Genomic DNA, 20,673 nt, shown 5'->3' on the forward strand with positions numbered 1-20,673 from the left:
AAACCCTATGAGGTGAGTGCTGGTATTTTTCCCTACGTTGTAGATGAGAAAACTGAGGCACAGAGAAATTATACAACTTGCAGCCTCCCACAGTTAGTAAGAGGCAGAGCCCAGGATAGGCAGAGTAGGGGAAATGTGATTCAGGTAGTCCTTTGTACTACAGTGCTAATCTTTTGTTTTGTATCATTGTTTTATTATCATGCTTATCATTTTTGTCCCCAGTGAGTGAATCTCCTTTAAGACAAGAACTATTTCTGTCCATCTTTCTATCCCTTATAAGAGTTAGGTCTAAAGCTTACCCAACATGGAGTGATAATTGTCTAAATGGACTGAGGGGACATTAAAACTGAGCAAGACCCTATAGGGCCTTCCCAGGTACAAGAGCCCCCATGTTCCCCCATTTCTTGTTTGTAGAAAAAGCTTTAGTCTCCTAAGCCTTACCTGAGTTCCAAAGAGAAGTCTCAAGCAGTTAATGGTTAGAACAATCACAGGACTCCTGGCTCCTTCTTAAGGGATATAGATAAAAATCTGCTGCAACTTGAGCTGTTCTACAGAAACTAAGACCCCCCCGCCCCCACAAGGTGGAGGACATGACTACATTCTGACCACAGGCACTAGACCCCAGACTGGTTGGTGACTGACATTATCTCACCACCAACCAATTAGAAGAAAGTCCATGAGTTGATCACACACTCTGCAACTGTCACCCCTAATGTTGCCTTTAAAAATCCCTCCATGAAAGTCATCCAGAAATTCAGAATTTTTGACCATGAGATGCCTGTTCTCCTTGCTTGGCACCCTGAAATAAATGCTATACTATCCTTCACCACAGTTAGGTGTTGGTAGATTGGCTTTGTTGCATATCTGGTGGGCAGACCCAAATTTGGTAATGACATTGGCTGTTTCTGCACAACTCCTCTGCACACCTCCTCTAGAGCCCTTGGAGTGCTGAGAGGTCATCCTGTGCCCGTCTCCACCACCCTTCTTTGTGGTATTCAAGGAACAGCATCAGTTCCAGCTTCAGGCCCAAATTTGTGTATGCTCTTGATGAAGGTATCATCTCACAATTAGCTGGGATTTTGGGTCCCCTGACTCTGAGCACAGCAGCAGCCTGCCCTCGTGGAGGGAGCACTCCGGTGGTTGTACTGGCACAGTGGGGTTTATCAGGGCTCTAAGTCCTATTCTTCTCCTGCTTCCCCACTTGCCCACTCTGCTCCCACCACAGCCTTCTTTCCACCCCTCCAAAATGCCATGGCCATTTTTATCTCCAGCTTTTGTTGCTCTGCCTTCCATCAGAAATGCTCTTGTTCCAGATCTTCCAATGACCACCTCTCCTTATCATCTTTTAAGTCTCCCTTAAAAGTCATTTTCTGAGGTCAGCCATGTCTGAGAAGTTCAGCTAAAGGAATTTTCCATCCTCTCCCCAACCCTCGCTCTCTGCCCCATTGCTTTCTTTCTTTCTTTCTTTTATTGAGTTATAGTCAGTTTACAATGTTGTGTCAGTTTCTGGTGTACAGCACAATTTTTCACTCATACATGAATATACATGTATTTGTTTTCATTTTCTTTTTCACTGTGAGCTACTACAAGATACTGAATATATTTCCCCATGCTATAAAGTATAAACTTGTTTATTTTATATATACCTGTCAGTATCTGCAACCCATTGCTTTATTTTATTTTCTCTGTAGAACTTACTCCACTCTAGAATGACCTCTTTCTAGGTTTATCACCTGCCTAGAAGAAGGTAAGTCTCACGAGGGCAGGAAGTTTGTCAAATTATTCTCTTCTGTTTCTCAAGTGACTGGAACAGTGGAGGTGCTCAATAAAATGAAGAAATGAATGAATGTGTCCCCTCCAAGTGGCTGCCTGGAATTAGGGCCAGGACTGCATCTGACTGGGTTTAAGATTCTAGTCTAGCTCCTACTGGTGGTATGAGCACATCTGAATTGAATTCTCACGCTATTTACTCTCCCATATGTCTTTCTGTTCACTTCCCCCTGATCACATCATCCCAGCTCTACCAGTAGTAACTCTTTGCCCTTAGGCAAGCTACTTTACCTTTCTAAACTTTAGTTTCCTCTTTTGTAAAATGGGGCTGATGGCTCCTACATTCACAGGGTGGTGATGAGGGTTAAATGAAATAACTTATGTTGAGTGCTTAGTAACTGTGCCTTGCGTGTAGTAAGCTCTCCCCAAATGTTAGCTACAACTGTGGTTTTTCTTATCTCTTCTCCCTTTCCTGTTTCTCCCTGTAAGCACCATGTACACTTCAGGTCTGCCCACCAGGGGGCCCCACATGCCGCTGTTCATGCTCAGGCCATGCGTGCTGGTGCAGGCAGCCAGCCCCTCACCTCCCTTTTTCTGATGATGACAGCTCTGTGACCTCTCCTCTGGTGCCCCCTGTTCATCCCAAATATCTCAGCCCCTTGCCCCTGATACTTTCTTCATTCCACAAATACCTGTTGAGCACCTACTGTATGCCAGGATTTGTGCTAGGTGTTGAGGATACAAGAAGAAAGATCTGGTATCTTATGTCTTCAAGGAGCACACAGTCTGTAGGGGGATGGAGCCCTGACCTGGACTTGCAGAGTCAGAAGGCAGGAATCAGACTGCCCTTCAGAACCAGCCCTCCAGCTGGAAAATGGAAGGGAATTCCTTGCTGCCAGCCACTCAGCCCCTCACTCCAAATATTTTGGCTCCTCATATTACATACTCCTACAACTCACCTGAAATTCTGAGCTCAGCTCATCCCCGGCATCTTAGACCTTATTACAGACACCTCGGTGTCTCACACCAGATGCTTCAGCCCTGGCCCCAAATATCCTCAGTCTCTCACTCCAGAAGCTCATCCCCTGTGACCAAAAGGAGCTCAGCCTTTCACTTTAAATACCTCAGCTTCTCTTTTAAGAAATACTGATCGTTAACTTGCTCTGTGGTTCTTAACCCTTTTATCATCTCTTAGACACAGGAGGGATGGGAAAACACTCCCACTAAGGACAATGGCTTGGTGGGGGAGGAATTCTCACTGGGGACAGGGCTTATCAGCTTTTCTGGTTGTGATTTGATGTGTCTTCCAGGGAAGAGAGGGGCTTCCCTTACCCCCTCCTAGTGGGGGGATTGCTTTTTTAAGTGTTTTCATTTGTCTTTCTCAGCGTTTCCTATCCCCACTGTCATATGTTCTCACTAGTTTCAATTGCCTCACCACAAATAATTTTCTCAGAGTCCTTGAAGAGAGACCATGACCTTATCATCTCTAATCCTCCAAAACTTGTCATAGAGTCTAAGCGTTGGAGGGATCCTCAAAAGCCACTGGTTTAGTAGGTTTCAAACTTCTTTCAGGGACTTCTTTTTAGCCAGGGACTCTTTCTTCAACAAAATCATATGTGGAACCCCAGTATATATGTTGAGCAGCTGCTGGGGCATTGACCATGTAACCTGCAGGGTTCTATGGAATATGGATTTAAAAACCCCTTATAGGCACAAGACTGAATTTTATAACATTCCCTAACAAACAGGTAACTATTCTTTGTTTCCAAGAGTATCATCCCCCTTGCACTTAAATACCTCACTTTCATGCCCATCAACAAATGATTGGTTTAAGAGGATGTGGTAAGTATCTATGTATGTATACAATGGAATATTACTCAGCCATTAAAAAGAATGAAATAATGCCATTTGCAGCAATGTGGATGGACTTAAAGATTATCATATTAAGTGAAGTAAGTCAGACCAGAAAAGACAAATATATGGTATCACTTACATGTGGATTTTAAAAAAAATACAAATTTTACTTATAAACTAGAAAGAGACTTATATAGAAAACAAACTATGGTTATCAACTGGAAGGAGTGGGTGGGGAGGGATAGATTAGAAGTTTGGAATTAACAGGTACACATTACTATATATAAAATAGATAAACAATAAGGATCTACTGTATAGCACAGGGAACTATATTCAATTTCTTGTAATGAGTTATAATGGAAGAGAATCTGAAAAAATATATATATGTGTATGTAGATATATGTATAACTGAATTCCTTTACTGTACACCTGAAACTAACATTGTAAACTGACTACAGTTCAATAAAAAATAAGAATTTTTAAAGGAAGTTAAGCCCTGCCCCCCCAAAGAGAAACAGACTCAGACATAGAAAACAAACTTGTGGTTACCAAAGGGGAAAGGGAGGGAAGAAAGGATATATCAGGAATATGGAATTAACAGATACAAGGTAGTATATATAAAATAGATAAGCATCAAGGATTTACTATATAGCACAGGGAACTATAGTCTGTCTTGTAATAACATATAATGGAAAATAATCTGAAATACACACACATATATATATATATATATAAAACTGAATCACTTTGCTGTACATCTGAAACTAGCGTAATACTGCAAATCAACTATGTCTCAATTAAAAAAAAATCTTACTTTCAACTGTCCGATTTTCCTCAACTCTAAAGAATAAGTACCTTTAGATTCTAAAATTGCATGTCAAAATTAGGGAGGGAAGCTTCTCTCATTCATTGGGCAGTCCATGATATAGTTTTCAGAGAATTCAAGGAGAAAGATCAGCAGAGTGACAGAGGGTCCACCTAGTGGGGCCCCCTGGTGATTATCAGAGCATCGATTTCCTGTGTAATTCCCTGTTCCCTGTGCTGTGGGCATGGCCTGAGTGCTGGTGCTACCCAGGGGACTGGCTGTAACGGAACGTCGACGGAACATCACAGCTCTTGGACCCCATGAGGTTGCCATAGATACTGATGTGCAGGGAGCTGGTGAACTCGTTATTTATTTGTATCTTCCTTCTAATTGCTGTGGGGTAGCTGGAGGTTGTGTGGGTGCTACAGCAATGGGGAATCAAGGGGGGTGTGTTCCAGGGTGCGTTTGTGTGTGCACACAAAGGTGTCTGTAGACTCCAGGTCACCAGTGGGGCCATACCAGAGTCGGAGCCTGAGCCAATGAGAGTAGTGGCAGAGTGAGGGAGAAGTGGGGTAGTAGAACCCCCACCCTCAGGTGGGAACAGGTCAGGGTTGTAGTCCTATTTTTATGTTTTCCCCTGGGGTACCCTGGGGGCACTACACGACAGCCCTGGTCTGTGCTTGTTCTGACCTCTCAACATCTCGTCACTCTATCTTACATTAACGAGTATAAAGTTGCAGCATCTGGCAGTCAGGAACCAAGCTGCCTTGAGGTCTCAGGAAGGACACATTGATGATTAACTAACATGCAGTCCCTGTTACTGGAGTGCACGTTAGCCATCACTTCTGCCTTTAAGGTGGATGACAGAAACCCAAGATTTACTGTCATTCTGTGTATGCAATCTCTTTGCCCGGCCCCACACAGGTACTTGGAACCAGGCAGGTTCTTACCCTGGTGCTTCGAGATAGGAAGTGGCCTTACTCCCCAGCGCCTTACTTCCTGTTGCCCTGGGGAGGGGTGGGGCATGATGTTCTGTCACCTCAACCCTTTCCTTCTGCCCTCTTCCCTCCTCCCAAGCAATCTATTAATACTTTTCCTCTCTTGTTCCCTTAATCACCTGCACTGGGCTGTCTGGTTCTCAGACCAGCTCCCAGGGCTGTTGGGTAAAGAAAGGAGAGGAGCCTTCCCCAGGAGCTTTGTTCTACCCACCCCCTCAGGGAGGTGGCCTGGGAGGCTGGGATGCCTCAGCCTCTCAGCTGCCTTCTCTGGGTGAGCCAACCTGCTGACAGTGGAGGCCCAACTCCCAGTGGGCATCGTGCTGTAATCAGGACTGAGCTGCAGCAGTTGGCTGAGCTCTGCCCTGCGCAGTAGGGGCTGGTCTCTGACTTAGGGTACAGCTGCCCTGGCAGGTCAGGAACCCACCCGGCCTGTTTATCCTCAGCTGAGACAGTTATGTGCTTCTGTCCTGCCATCCTCTGAGAGTGGGGACAGAGAAAGGGATGGCAGGGATGGCAGGGATGGCAACCCCCTCTACCAGGGCTTCAAGGAGTCCTTTCATTCCACCAATATTTATTGAGGGTCTGGGGCTGAGTATACAATGGTGAACAAAGGAGGCGGAGGCCCTGCTCTATTACAATTTAGTAGGAAGGCAAATATTAAACAAATAGCTAACACTGTTCTAATTAGGTGCCAGGTACTATGCTAAGTGCTTTATGTGATTTAGCCCATATAATACTCAAAACTCTGTGAGGTAGTTAGTTACTATTATTCTTTATTCCCAGTTTCCACATAAGGTAACTGAAGCACAGACAGACTGAGTGACTCACCTAATGTCACACAGCTGATTAGAAATCCAAGTCAAGCAGTCTGATCCCAGAGTTCACTCTTTAGATAGCCAGGCTTTAGCTCTGCTGCCTCTTATACCAGTAAACATATCATTATACAATGTGATGAGTGCCATAAAATGAAAATAAAGGGTGCCTTCAAGAAAATGGGGCTATTTCCTCCTTCCTTCCACTTGCTCTTCTAACCCATACTGCACAAAGCCTTTTCGAAATGGTTCCCACTTCATCCCTTTAATTCCTGGCCTGAGAGAGAACATTCTTTCATCTCTAAGGATGGAGTGCGGGAAGTCAGAGTTCCACCTGCATCCTCGGCCTTGGCCTGGTCTCCCTGAACAAACCGTGCCTGAAGGATTTTATCTAATAATGGCCTCGATGCTTACACAAGTCTAGACTGTCAGCTTCCCGAGGGAAGGCTGCTGAGAGCTGGCTCTGCACAGACTGGAGGCGCATCCCGAGTGTGCAGTCTGACACGGGCTTTTTGACCTTGGTCCTCTCACCACATCATGTGAGCCAGGCTGTGGCTTAAGACCCGTTTGCGGAGCCTCGCCAGAGAACTTGGTGGTCCAGACCTCTACACACTCCCAACACACACACACTCGCACGCACGTTCCGAGTCCTGGTAGGGTCCGCCCTGGGACGAGCCCACAGGTCGCGAGCCTTTCAGCCCCCTCCGGGTGGCCCCCGGCTGGAACCCCGTCCCCTCCGCTCCCTTGCGCGCGCTGCCCAGCCCGGGCGGCTCCCGGGGCTGGGCGGGGCCGGCGGCGGGAGGCCCCTCCCCGGGGGAGGTCCGGGGGCCGGGCGGGGGGCCGGCGGGGCTGGGGGCGGGGCTGGCGGGCGGCGCGGGGGTGTCCCTCCCTCCCTCGCTCTCCCCGGTAAAGTCTCGCGGTGCTGCCGGGCTCAGCCCCGTCTCCTCCTCTTGCTCCCTCGGCCGGGCGGCGGTGACTGTGCACCGACGTCGGCGGGGGCTGCACCGCCGCGTCCGCCCGCCCGCCCGCCAGCATGGCCACCACCGCCACCTGCACTCGTTTCACCGACGACTACCAGCTCTTCGAGGAGCTCGGCAAGTATGGCCCGCCCGCCCGCCGCTGCCCCCGACCCTGCCCCCGCCGCCCGGGCGCTATGCGGCTTCTCGCCCCGCCCCCCGGCCCTGCACCGGCCGCTGCAGCGCCCCCTCCGCCCGCCCCACCCCCAGCTTTTCCCGCCTGCCGCCTCCGGGGCCCCCTCGCCACCAGCTCCCTGCCCCGCAGCCCCCTCCGCTCCCTGCAGCAGCTGCCCGGGCCGCTGCACCCCGTGCTGCCGCGGGGACTGCAGCCCCCGGACCGCTCCTGGGCGCCCTCCAGCCCCGCCCCTCCCGCACCCTTCAGGCGCCCCCCATCCCGATCTCGCCTACCCTCAGCCCTCTCCCCACCCTGTCCAGGAGCTCACCCAGCACCCTGTCCCACGTCCCACGCGCCTGGCACTCAGGACCCTCCCCGGCCCTGCAGCTCTAACCCCGCTGCGGTGCCCGGGTGTGGGGGGATGTTTGGTGCCCGGCCCCGCCCCCGGCTAGTGTCGCTTCCAGGATCCCAGCCGGGCTGCTGGGCAGTGCTGCAGCACCCCGTCCCCTCCCCCCATGCCTGCAGTGGTCCCGGGAGCCGCGCGCCGCAGCCGCAGCATCCCCCTCCCCTCCGCACTGAGCTGGCCGCTGCAGCAGCCCCGGCCCCCCCCCACCCCCACCCGCGGCGCCGAGGCTAGCCATTGCAGCCCCCGCCCTGCCCGCCCCCCTAGACGTTTCCAGAGCTGGAGAGTACGAGCTCCCATTCGGGGCGGACGTAGAGGGAAATACCATGGGGAAGGGGAACTGTTTATGTCTGAGACCCACAACTAGATCCTCTCTTTCCCTGCTGTCAGTTGAGCCGGGATGCAGTGGGATGAAGCCAGCTGTGGGGTATTTGAGCCTCACTTTCCTCACTCTCCCCATGGCTGAGGAGATTTCTCTCTCAGGAGATTAGACCCTCTTCCTAATGTCTCTTTCCCCTACCCTCAACTATTCCTGCTGAGAAAAGGGCAGGGTCTCTTCCCTCCTCCCGGCTCTCTTGACTGGGACTGCAGGGCTGTCGGTGAGATGCAGCAGGTGTGTGTTTTAAGCGTCTCCCACCAGTTCTTGACGAACAGCCTGAGGTTAGGGCTGTTGCTGTGCTCAGCGACTAGATATGGGGGTAGGAGTAGGGTGGTCCTCCACCCACATCTGTTGAATGTCCTGCAGAGGCCACATCCTTCTGCCCTATGTTGGGTGGTGATAATCACTATGCTGATGTGTATGGGATTTTGACTAAAGAAAGGTCTGGTGATGGAGGCATTGCTATCCTCAGACCTAAAGTGTGTTTGTGTTGCTCTGCTCTGCTCCGTGTCCCAGTTCTTTCCCCCTTCTCCCTCCAGGGGTGCTTTCTCTGTGGTCCGCAGGTGTGTGAAGAAAACCTCCACGCAGGAGTATGCAGCAAAAATCATCAATACCAAGAAGTTATCTGCCCGGGGTGAGTATTCACCATCTTGGCCTCTCCCTGGGGTGCCTCCAAGGGCTATGAATTCTTCTGAAGATGCTCCAGCAGTTGGAAATGGTGTGTTTTAGATCTTGGAGAAGAGTTGGAGTTTTAGGGTGGGTGGACTTTGTAGCCAGGCAAGGAATTGTATGGGGAATGGTAGAAAAGAATGAAGATGTAAGATATGTAGGTTGCTACAGGAAGGAGTGGTCCCTGAAGGCTCAAGGGAATTTGGTTTTTATGGAGGGGGAGGATCTGGGGAGTGGTGGGTGGCTTGGAATGGAGAGCTTTTCACTGGGGGCATTTGGAGTCTCTGTGTTTGGGGCAGTGGTAGCTGCTCCTGGCCTCCCCTAGTCCCTGTGCCCCAGTGGTGACTTAAGATGGAAATGCAGTAAGTGAACAGCTCTGACAAATCCAGCCTCCCCCTGCCCACCAGGCGGCAGAACAGACTCCCAAGGGAAGGGAATCTGTAAACATCAGGGGAGGTTGCTACTGGCGAGGGCTTCTCGGGAACAAATCCTGCCAGATGAACTTGATTGCTTTTTTGATCAAATTACAAAGTTGGTGTTGCAGCAGCAGATGCAGTCTGTCCTGGGTGGAGGGTGATGCCTCATGGTTTGGAAATCTCAGCGGCCTGGTCTGGGTGGGAGCAACATGGCCTGGGGTCTGAGGATTGTGAAGGCCCAGGCCTGAGAGCCTGTCTAGTGAGATCCTCCCAAGTACCTGAGGCTGGGAGGGTCAGGTCCTGTCTTTCACACCTTGAACCTACACTCCCTGCACTTTGTATTGGGTGTTTGCCAAACTCACCTCATCTGATAGGTATAGACCTAGCAGTGTGAGAAGTGCTCTGTGAACAGGTGTGGCGAGTATGGAGGTATGTGGATGGGTCAGGTCATCGAGGGCTGCAGGGTGCAGCATGGGGACAAAGGTTATGAGACTCAGAGAAAGGAATTAAGACTTGGCAATAGGATGCCATAAATATATCAGGAGCCAGGACAAGTGCCCTAGGGGAGACGTGGGCCATAGCTAGTGATGACCTGGGTGTCTCTGAGGTAAGAGATGTCCCCAAGCATTGGAGAAGCTATAAAATGACAGTGGGCTTCTGTCATATTGCCAGTTGTTCTGGGACCTGTTTAACAGGGCTGTGTCTGCCTCCTGGCTGGAAATGCGTCTTTCCATCCCCACAAGCAGGGGTTGTCTTACTGTCTCCCTCCCAGCCCGTCGCTTGCCGTTCGTCTACATTGGCTATAAAGTTGACTTATTTGTTTGTTTTCTTTCTCTCTGGGTACCTTGAGTTGGAGGCGATGGTTGCCATAGAGATATGTGGGCAGTCAGATGCCCTTCTCCTATGGGGTGGTGGGACAACGTGGTGGGCTGGGCTCTGGCAGACATCCTCTGCCAAGGGTGCAGGGTGCAGGCAGGGACGACAGTTTGAGAATAGATACCTCCCCGTGCCCACACAGCATAGCCTGGATGCGTCAGAAATGGGGTTGGTGTCTGGTGTCTCCAGTTAATGATGCAATGCTTTGCTTTCCTCATCTCACCAGTGTTCTCTGACCTCGGGGTGAGGGAGGGAGAGACAGCTGGGAGCCGAACTCTGGGGTGAGGTTAGCTGGTGTGCTGACTTTGTGGAGCTGCCTGCCTTGGGCTGTCATTTTCTGCTCCTTCCCTACCCACCTGAACTTCCCTAACCTGTGTGATCATGTCCCTTTCCAGTCTCACTTCTTTCAACCTTGTGCCACCTTTCCCAGCTCATACCTTTCTCTCCCTGCCCAAACTGGACGAGGTTTTATTTCTCTTTGGTTTTTTTCCTCCAGAAGAAGATTCTTGTGTTAGATCATATGCTTCGGGCAGCAACTCCCCCTCTCTCGAGATGGTTATGCCACAACTGGGGCTCTGTTATGTGGCTGGTGTGCCAGGTTAACTTTGGGACAGAGGCCTGGTCCTGGCTGACAGACACAGATACCAACAAGAGAGGTCAGAAATACGTAGGTGCCAGTACTGTTTGGAGGTTGGGAGAGTGGGAGGGTGTTGTCTTGGAGATGGAGGGAGCAGTCCAGAGGCTGTGCTGTAGATGTGGGCATGGGGGATGTGAATTCCTGAGGAGGGTTGGGCCAGGGTGCCCACTAGGCTGGTGCCCGTGGGGTTAGGGAGTGAAGGCCGTGGCTTCGCTGCAGCCTCTCAGTTTACGCTGTATATTTTATAAAGGTGCGGCAGCTGGGGCTGGGTTTCACTCTTCACTGTCTGTCTGTCTAGGGCTCCACAGGTGTTGGATTTCTGTGTCTGGGAATGTTGTGGGCCCACCACGGTCATCGATGAGGGTCTGAAGGAGCTTGCTGCGTTTGCTGTCTCCCTGACTGTTATCTTTCTTGTTTGTGATTCTCTTGCTACAAAACAAAAGAGTGTATCGGGCAGCTTCTCCGTGGCATCCATGGCGAGGGGGCCCAGGAGGCATGGAGAGAAATCACCTGGTCTTCTGGGGGGTCATCTCTGGAATGGGAATCCTTCTTTCCCTCTGTTGTCTCTTGTCACTGTGGCCTCAGGGGCCCACGGTGGTAGTGGCTGTGCTCCGAGGTAGGGAGTTCATGGGGCCCTGCATTGAGCACTGTCTTTGTCTGCAGGCCTGTCTATGTAGAGTCACTGAAAGTCACATAACGTCACTCCATTTGCTTTGGAACAGCAATAGGTGTGGAGTTGGGGCCCTTAAGGGAGCCCATGGTTCCAAGCTTAGCTCTCAGCTAGACTGAAGGAGGCATTTAAAATAGGCTTGGATGCAGGAGCTAGTGGGCCAGGTGATGGCAATGATAAGTTGTTATTTTAAGATTTAAGAGCACCCCCTCCCCCAGGAGCCTGAGCCCTTATGTCTTTTTTTATTTTTAAATCTTCATATTCCTTTCTTATCTTTATTCATATGCATATAGATTGTCACCTCGTGGAGCATAACATTTTATATCCCACTCTCTTGCTTATATCCAAAGCATTTTCTCTGTTGATACAGTTGAAGGGCAAATGGTCCTTCCTTTCTTCTGCATAGTTTAGGATTTATCCTTGGAACAATTCACATCACAAGAAACTTCTTTATTGGGACCATTCTGAATTCCAATTGCTTTCACTATGGTGGGATCCTTAGCCTTACTAAGAGGTGCTACCAGGAACAATATTATGAATCTGTTAACAGCACTTGCTTAATTTGTTTGTTTATTTATTTGATCTGTGATCCCTACGTGAGGAAATTGCTGTTGAAGCTAAATGTAAGCAAATGCTTTCCTCTTCCTGAGGACCTGGGAGGTAAGGGTAGGAACCATATCTGTTTGTTTTGCTTCTGTGTAAGCAGGGCCTGAAACATACCGATACAGCAAAGTGCCTGATACGTACTGAGCCTCCTATACATGTTGAATGAATGGATTAAGAAGACTGTGTTACCAGCATAGTTGCCTTTTGGCTTTGGCTCTCGGGAAACGCATAACTGAGTTGTTGGAACCCTTGTAACCTGGTGCTGGCTTGAGTTCCCCTTTCTGATCCATGGAGCCAGGCTGTAGGCCTGCCACAGCTGTTGGAGAGGACAGACGAGGTTAAAGACCTGTGCTTGAGGAATAAGGCAGGTGGGAGAAGTAGGAAGACCGTAGCTTCTGGTTCTTTCCCTAACGTCACTGGCATTATAGGGCAATACTGGGACTTCCTCTAAGTAGCAATTTTCAATTTTAGTGTGCAAGAGGATCACCTTGAAGACTGGCTAAAGATGCAGATTCCTGGGCTCTCTCCACAGAGATTCAGCTTTAGGAGATCTGGCGTGAAGCCCCAGAATGTACACTTTTAAAAACAAGTGCCTTAGTGAGTTTCATGCAGGTGGTCCCTGAGCCACGCCATAAGAAATGCCATCTAAAATCAGTGACAGCAGTGACAGCTGCTCTTGCCATGCTCGCTGAGATGTACCAGACACACCTTGGCCCAGCCTCCTCCAGGAGGTGTCTCTGCCGGTATGTGGCCATCTGTTCTGTGATTAGGGGCCTCCTTCTGAGGCCCCAGATTGGGGTGTCAATTCATGTCCACGGCTGTGGCAGACTGGCTGAGGTTGTGGCATGTTGGCCACCAGAAGGGTAAAGGCTGTCCCTTTCTGGGTCCAGCTGGCCCTGGGGACTGAAATAGGATCCCTCTGGGTGGTGCCAGCTGAAAGTTCCCGCCCCCTTAGTGTTGGCCTGAGTAGCCCCCATGACACTTGTGTCCCTTGTGGTATCTCCAAGAGAGACTTTCCTGTTAAGGATCTAGGTGAAGAGAGGGGAAGGTGATGCAGCAATGAAGGAGGTGGGGGGAGGAGGAGAAATCTGTGCAGCACTGGAACCCTGGGACTCTGGGATCTGAGGAAGTGTTTAAGGAGGTTACATACAAAACTGTGCTTTTCTCCTGAGGATAAAACAGACCAATTTCTGTTGACAGAGAGATGGGCGTCCTGTGTATAAGTGACTGAGCTGCTCTGACTCGTCCCCCTGAGTGGATGAGGAAGCAGCCTGGAGGTCCCTTCTTCGTGCCAAGGGCCGGTTTCATCATACAGTCATGCTGGGAGCTGTGTGACGTAGTTCGTACAACACTGGCCTGACACCCTGCCCTCCTACCCCTTCCCAGAGTGACTTTGGATGCTGCCATCATAGGGTAGGGATGGAGGTTGGAAGGTGGCCCCGTCCTGTAGGAGAAGCCCCTGCCTTCTTCATACTGCATCCTCTGGTCCCTTGTCAGGAGCTGTGCTCCAGGCTTTGAGGCTGTGCTGAAACCCTAGAGGTGAGTGGCTGACCCCATTCTCTGCTGAGGCTGGAGACCTGGAAGGGGAGGAGTGGGTGTGATGGGCTCCTGCCCCCATCCCTGTGCTTGCTGCTCTCGGGACGGCCTTGGCAGGCTGACAAGGGCCTGGTCCCATGGGTACCAGAAGGGTGGTGACAGGAAGAGATGGGCACTTTGTGCACCTCTTGAATGCATCTCAGCAGAGGCCCTTTGTCCTCTGCCCATGGCCAGACAGGTCTGCCCCAGGGCCAGTGGGGAAACCAAGACACAAAAGATTGGTTTGTTTTGAGCCATAGACATGCCAGTGATTCATGCCAGTGCTCGGATCCCAGCACCCTTGAGCAGTGTGCTCTTCACTTACTCCTTGACTCTTCCCTTAAAATACAGATTCTGGATATTTTGTTCCTGTGATAAATCCTGATATAACACCCCCATATCTCTCCATCTAGGTCCAAAGCTCTAAGCCCAGTGGAGCAAATGCTTCCTTTCTGCCAACTAGGTCTCATTCTTGTCGGTATCCACCTGTCTGGGTAGAGACCGCTCTACGTTGGGGATATTTCCAGCCATTTCTCCCCAACACCATCTCTACTTTCTGGGCCCTATCATCCGCAGCAGCAGCTTCCCATCTGCTCCCCTCTTTTCTCCTCCCTCTCTTTCCCCTCCCCCCGCTTGCTGCTGCCCTGGGAGGAGCTATTTTTAGGGGCTGCTTCCTGGGATGTTTTACTTGGGGCTGGTTACCATGAAGGAAATGTCACCAAAACAGTGGGCAAAGGCTGCAGACACCCAGGGCCCTGCTGGGGGCATGGAGAACTCAGCGGCTGACCCTGTTCTGGCCCTTGAGAGCGTCCAGAGGCAGAGCCTTGCCTTCTTGGGGCTTGCTGGTGACCCCTTGGGGATTTTCTCTATCCAGGCTGGGTTGGAAGACTTTCACTGTGGGGCTCTTCTTGATGCCTCCCTCCTTTTCCTCCTCAGTTAAAGCCTCTCATCTTAAGATCCAAAGGTCATAGTGGGGCTCAGGTCTTTGTGTCGTCCAGTTAAAACTGCTCGAGTTAGGACTAAAGAGAAGGGGAGGACACCAAGTTAAAGGACAGAGCCTTGTGGGTTCACGTGGGCACATGTCAGGCCCTGTCCCACTGGATTTACCGCCCTCAGCTAGTCCTCGGGTGTACGGGTGTGAAGGAATTAGAAGCCATGGCCCTCCCTGCTCTTACATAATGCCCAGACTTTGCTCTTAATTGAGGACTTTGCACCTTTAGAGTGAGATTCAGAGAGGAAGGGATGTGGCCTTGCAGTGTCAGGGTGAGGTCGGTCAATGGGATTGTGGCTTGGGATTCCCACTGGTCAGTGCCCAAGGCCAGGGGCTGTTCATAAGCAGCTGGGGAGTGTGGATTATGACACCAAATCCCTAGGCTGCCCTCATTTCTGTTCCTCAGAGTGATGCCTCAGGGGGCCAGGAGGGGGGCGCTTGGAAAGGCAGCAAGAGGAGACGCCCATACTGAGCATCTGAAATCAATGGGGCTGTGGGAAGCTTGTCCCGATCTGTGTTGGGGCCACAGGCACAGACCTTTGAAATACTCATTGAAAAGTCAAGGGTGTCATTGAGATTGGAACTTGGGGAGGGGTCCCCATAGCCAGAGGAGGACTCTGTGTGCTTTCCCACTCACAGTGGGTCGTGTGTTTAGACGGTGGCAGGAGCTTATTTGAAGCTAGTGCTGGCATTCATGGTTTTAGGGAAGTGGCACTAAATCAGCCGGCGTGTCTCTGCAGGGCCGTGGAGAATCTGACCAGCTCTCCCTGTGCCCCCCATCCTGTTGGGGGAGGAAAGTGAATTTGGAGTGGGCATCTCTCCTGGGGTCCTAGGGGAGAGGTGTTTCTAGCTCCGCCTCTCCTGTGCCGCCAAGCCTCCTCACCGTCTGTGTCCTCTTTTCTGCCTCCCTTGGCACCTCTGATCACTCATTGCTGCCCTTCTTGTCCAGGGGGTCTGGCCTTGGTGATGCCCTGGACCAAGGCTCGAAGTGCTTGGGCAGAAGGCGGGAGAGGCGAGGCCTCCAGGGATGCTCGAGTCCCAGGGCCTGGCCCTGCCCTGGGTGGGGCGTTAGGAAGGCCTGAAGGGGACCTTGATAACGGCTGCTTCTGCTTTCTGCTCCTGTTGCCACCTCAGCTCTTGAGGGGGCAAGCCTTGCAGAGGGCTGTGGTTGGAGCTGGGCTGAAGGCCGGCAGGGGTGGGTCTCTCCATGGCAGTAGCTCACAGGCAGGCAGGAAGTGGCCCTGTGCAAAAGCGGGAAGTGGCTGTTGTCAAACAGGAAGGGGGGGGCTGGGCTGTGTGAGGGGGCGGGGGACGAGCCCAGTCGAAAGGTGGGTGGGAAGAGGGTCAGCCTTGGGAGGCCTGGGCTGTTCCCTTAGAATGACAAGCTCAGCCGTCACCGGAAGGAGGGGTGTCTCAAGGGAGAATGCCACCTTTGTGGCAGGAGCACTGGCTCCTGCTGGTGTGTGACCACCTTGGGATGCCAAGCCGAGGCCTGGACCTACCACTGTGGACCAAGCCAGTGCGGTGGCCCCACCCGTTTTGGGGTTGAGGATGCTGAGTTTACAGGACAGGCGTTGCAGCGGAAAGATGCTCTCCGTACCATACTTGTTCCTGAAACACCGCTGCTGCTGGCGGGGAGGCCTCTGCTTTTTCCCAGACCTGGAGCAGCCCTGGAGGGGACAACAGGACAGGAAGGGAGGGGGAAAGGGACAAGAGATAACAGCTGGAGAGGCCAGGGTGCTGGCCGGCTGTGCGCGGAGTAGGGAGGTAGGGAGAGCATGGTAGGCAGAAACCACACGGCTCATTGAGCAGAACCTCGGGATGGCAGGGTGCCACAGCCAGCAAGGCCGAGGAAGGTGAGGGATCCCTGGACTCTTCTCTCTGTGGAGCCCTGTTGGTAACCTTTACCTGCAGGCTGTAGACACAGGTGGGCCCCGCCCCAAAGGGAGGAACACCCCCACCCCCAGGAAGGCCACATTGGAGAGGGCTCAGTTGGCCTGCCGTGGACCCTGTGACGGCCCAGGCTGGGGGGAGTGGGTCCGACTCTCTTCAGTGTCTCTGGAGATGGCTATGGCCACGAGTCCAGCCTGGGAAGCCTCGTCTGTCTTACCACTGGCCCTTGAAGAGGAGGCTCTCCCTGTGTTCCAGGCACTGTGCTGAGCATTCACCCAAACACATCGTTTAGCCCACAGATACCACTGCCTCCATGTTAGAAATGAGGAAACCCTTTCCCACGATGTGTGCCTGGCTCACTCTTTCTCCTCCTTTGGGTTCTAATCAAATGTCACCCCCTTGCTGAGGCCTTCCCTGACTACCTGTTTAAGTGTGCAAGTGTGCAGTCTCTGCTTTCCCTGTTTTTTTTCCCCCTGTGTTGCACTTGCCACGACATCTGACGTGCTGTCCAGTTGTTACTGTCTGTCCCTCCCCTGACTCGGCCCACCAGAATATCAGGTCAGTGAGGGTGGGGATTTCTGTCTGTTTTGTTCCCTGCCGTATCCCCAGCACCTAGAACAGCACCTGTCACATAGTAGGCTTCAATAAATATTTTTTGAATGAATGGATGAGGCTCAGATGAGTTTAATAACTCACCCAATGTGGCAGCTCTGGGACTCCATCTGACTCCAAAACTGTTGTGTCAGTGACCAGACTCCATGACTAAGGTTCAGAGCAAGGACTGAGGTGCAGCCCTGGCTTCAGCGAAGACATGGGCCTCACATGGAATGTGGGGCTCAACTCCTTGGAGATAGGGTCGCACTAAGTGACCCTGTCAAGGACTCTGGACCCTGGGCAGCTCCTTCGAGGAGCTGGGAGTGTGAATCTGTGTCTCTTCTCTTCCCACTCTGAGTCACTGGTAAAGCCAGAGGACCCTTATTTTTAGTGCTGTTGCTGTTGTGGAACTGTAACCGTTAGCCAGTAAGAGACTTAAGGGAGGAGATAAACATTAATCTTCTGGGCCTTACCCCTAGCTGCCACCTCCGCATCGAAAGATGCTCTTCTCCTGCACCTGCCCGGGCAGCCAAGCCTGAGAGTTGTGGGTTGGAGAGTGAGGTGAATGGTCAGAGAGAGGGCCTGTGGGTCTGCTGCTTTGGGATGGCTAGCTTGGTACCTCCATCCCATATCCAGGGGCGGGGAGGAAGGTGGGATTACCCTGACATCCTCCCACCAGATCTGGAAGAAGCAAGCTCTCTTGCCACCAGGCAGGGCTGGTGCTGCTTCCTCAACTACCCGACCTTCTGAAGGTCCTGGGACTAAGGGATCCCAGGCAGTGTGGGATTACCTAGGGTTCTCCTGGCTGCACCTGGTCAGTGGTCATACCGAACTTGAGGGTGGGAAGGAAGGCCTGACCCAGATCTTTGGGCAGCTGGGATGGATTAGCTGGGCAGCAGGAACTAATCTCTGCCTGTCCCCACCTCCTTCTTCCACAGAGCAGAGCTGTCCCTGGAGGAAAAGTTTAGGACAAAGCTGAAGGTGGTTGGTGAAACAATAAATATGAATTCCTTCTAGTCTGTAATCCCTGTGTTAGCTCAGACCAGCCTGGGCTTGAAATCCTAGTTCTATCTCTTTCCTGCTGTAGGACCTTGGCAAGTTATTTAACTTCTCTGGGCCTGTTCCATCATCTGTGAAATGGGGACAATCGAATCACCTTTCTGATAGGATGGTTGTGAGGGTTATGAACATTATGGGAGGCTTTACAGAGGCTCTTTGCTATTTAGGTAGAGGTGGGATGGGCAGAAGCCCCTACCAGGCGAGGCTGGAATTGCTTGGCAGGTATGGGTGTGAAGCCTCCTGCCTGGGTCTGGAGAAGCTGGGGTGAACTGGACTGTGCCCCTCAAAGCTTGGAGTCTTTACCTGATGCTCTCACTTTTCTCTATCCCGTCATCATAGCCTAGCGCTGAAGAAAGATGGCTCTAGGCTTGGACCACTTGCGTCTGCTGCCTATCTCTGTGACCTTGGGCAGGTTACTTTAACGTTTTAAGCCTCAGTTTCCTCCTTTGTAATGTAATGCAGCTAATCAGACTTCCCCCTTCACGGGGTTTCTACAAGGATGTGATAAGATAATCCATGCCTCTGGCTGGCGTATAGTAAATGCTTAGTAAATAGTAGTTTTACTACTACTGTCGATGTTATTCATAAACTGTTATTAAGCCTCTGATATGGAAGGAACTGTAGGGAGCACCAAGGAGAGGTCCTACCCTTTGGAGATAATTGATATAATGTATGATGTGAAAATGATAAGTGATACCATGGGAGATGGGGGTGGGTGGGTCATGGGGGAGAGAAGTCACAGTCTACCTGGAGGAACAGGGAAGACTTTGTGAAGGAGGTGACTGGTGGGATTCCAGCAAGGAGAGAGAGGGAGGCAGCGTGGGGAGGGCTTCTAGGCCACCTTGCTTTGAGTAATAATAGCCTGTCCTTCTGTTTCTGGAGCTCTGCCTTCCTGTGGAAGGAACTGACCAATGCTGCTTGCTTAGATCTGGGGGCTGTTGCGTTCTGGTCATTTCACCAAAGCAGAGTAACCCCAGAGCCTGAGTGCCCAGAGGTCAGAGCTCCTAGCAGTGGGTGGCCACGAGGCTCCTGAGGAGAAGCAGAATTTCTGCAAAATGGGCATCATAATAGTACCAACCTCACAGAGTTGTTATGGGACTAAATTAAAAGATGTGTCTGCCTGGTGTAGAAGTATGTGCTCTATAAATGCTGGCTATTATTTTTTCAAGTCATCAGTATCATCATCATCATCTTCACTGTCAGCATCATTATGTTTCAAGGTTGCCATGAAGGCTAAATTAGAAAATATATGCAAAACTCCTAGCACAGTATCTGGTCATGTAGTAGGTGTTCAGTAAAACTTGGTCATTATTAGTATTTCCAACAAGGAAGAGATTATGGACACCCTGGCCCAGAGAAATCCCTGCTGTCATGGAAGGAGCACCAGATTTTAGTTTAAGACTTGGATTCAGATCCTGGCTCGGCCACACACTAGCTCGGGGAGCTTTCCTGGGGCACTTACTTCTTTATCAGGGAAAGGTTGTGGTACTTGTCTCCAGGATTGCCATGATTTGCTGCATTAATTTAGCAATTGTAAAAAGGGCATAGTTGGTGCCTAAGAATTGAAGATGTATGAGTAGCCAGGTAGCCACAAATAGAATGGGTGTTTGATGGCTTTTGTTTGCTCTCTTCTGCTTTTAGATCACCAGAAACTAGAACGTGAGGCCCGGATATGCCGACTTTTGAAACATCCAAACATTGGTAAGTGCCATTGTGCAGAGTATTTCTTGGGCATTTTGTAGAAGGTGGAGAGATCAGAGATCCACTGTTTTTGTGTTGGGAACCACGTCTGTCCCTGGGCCTTTGCCTGGTGTCTTTCTTTGCCTGAGTGGAATAGCAGCCATGTCTTGCTCAGAATTCTGAGGTGTTCTAGTTTAGAGACCTGACTGTCTCCATCCCTGTGGTGCCATCTCAGGGCTGGGGTGGGAGATACCGGAATATGTTTCAGACTCCCTTTCTTCTCTCCTTCCGTCTTTGGGCTGCAGTCCAGGTCCTCGGCATGTGAGGCTCAGGGCTAGTAGCCTGCCAGCGTCCCTCACCAGGGGCCTTCCGCGGTCATCATGAAAGGGTCCGGATTTTGTTTCTGGACTTGAAAGAGTTTTGTTCCTGTTGCGGTGTCGTGCACACTCTGGGGGTTTCCATGGCACTCCCGTTTGTGTTCCCGGAGCCAGAAAAGCAAGCTGCCCACCCGCCTGGCTTCTCTGGAGAAGGGATGGCAGGAGCCACTGGGACGGAGAAGGAGAAAACATTAAGAGGATTTCTCCCTGCTCCCACCCTGACTTGGGGGACAAGAGCACATTGTTGGTTGTTCTAAAGCCTGAGGAGGTTTGCCTGCCACAACCCACTCCAGCTCAGTTTTACATTGTTCAGCTGAAATCGTCTTTGCCAAAAGCCTTGGCCCTGATTCGGTGCTTCTTGCAGAGGAGACAGAAACTGGGCTGGCTGTGGTGTCTGAGCAGAAACCCTGGTCTGGACTTGAGGCAGAGCAGAGAGCATCTCTTGGGTTTTTCCCTGAGAGCCCCGATCATCATCGAG

General features: G+C 51.3%; 1 protein-coding gene across 15 annotated transcripts in view; it reads left to right on the plus strand.

Moving 5' to 3' along the window:
• Window positions 1-7,134: 7,134 nt before the first annotated feature.
• CAMK2G (calcium/calmodulin dependent protein kinase II gamma) overlaps window positions 7,135-20,673 on the plus strand; it is a 53,036-nt gene continuing 39,497 nt past the window's right edge. For 5 of the 15 annotated variants that reach the window (XM_072971281.1, XM_072971285.1, XM_072971277.1 and 2 more), the window contains exons 1-3: window positions 7,138-7,337; window positions 8,692-8,786; window positions 19,780-19,839. In XM_072971281.1, coding sequence (XP_072827382.1) covers window positions 7,273-7,337; window positions 8,692-8,786; window positions 19,780-19,839 — 220 coding nt within the window. In that variant the 5' untranslated portion in view covers window positions 7,138-7,272. Of the gene's footprint in view, window positions 7,338-8,691; window positions 8,787-19,779; window positions 19,840-20,673 lie in introns of all 15 variants that reach the window. The other 10 variants (XM_072971286.1, XM_072971289.1, XM_072971275.1 and 7 more) reach the window with 7 other exon arrangements.

Source organism: Vicugna pacos, chromosome 11 (assembly GCF_048564905.1).
Source record: "Vicugna pacos chromosome 11, VicPac4, whole genome shotgun sequence".
NCBI classification, from domain to species: Eukaryota; Metazoa; Chordata; class Mammalia; order Artiodactyla; family Camelidae; genus Vicugna; species Vicugna pacos.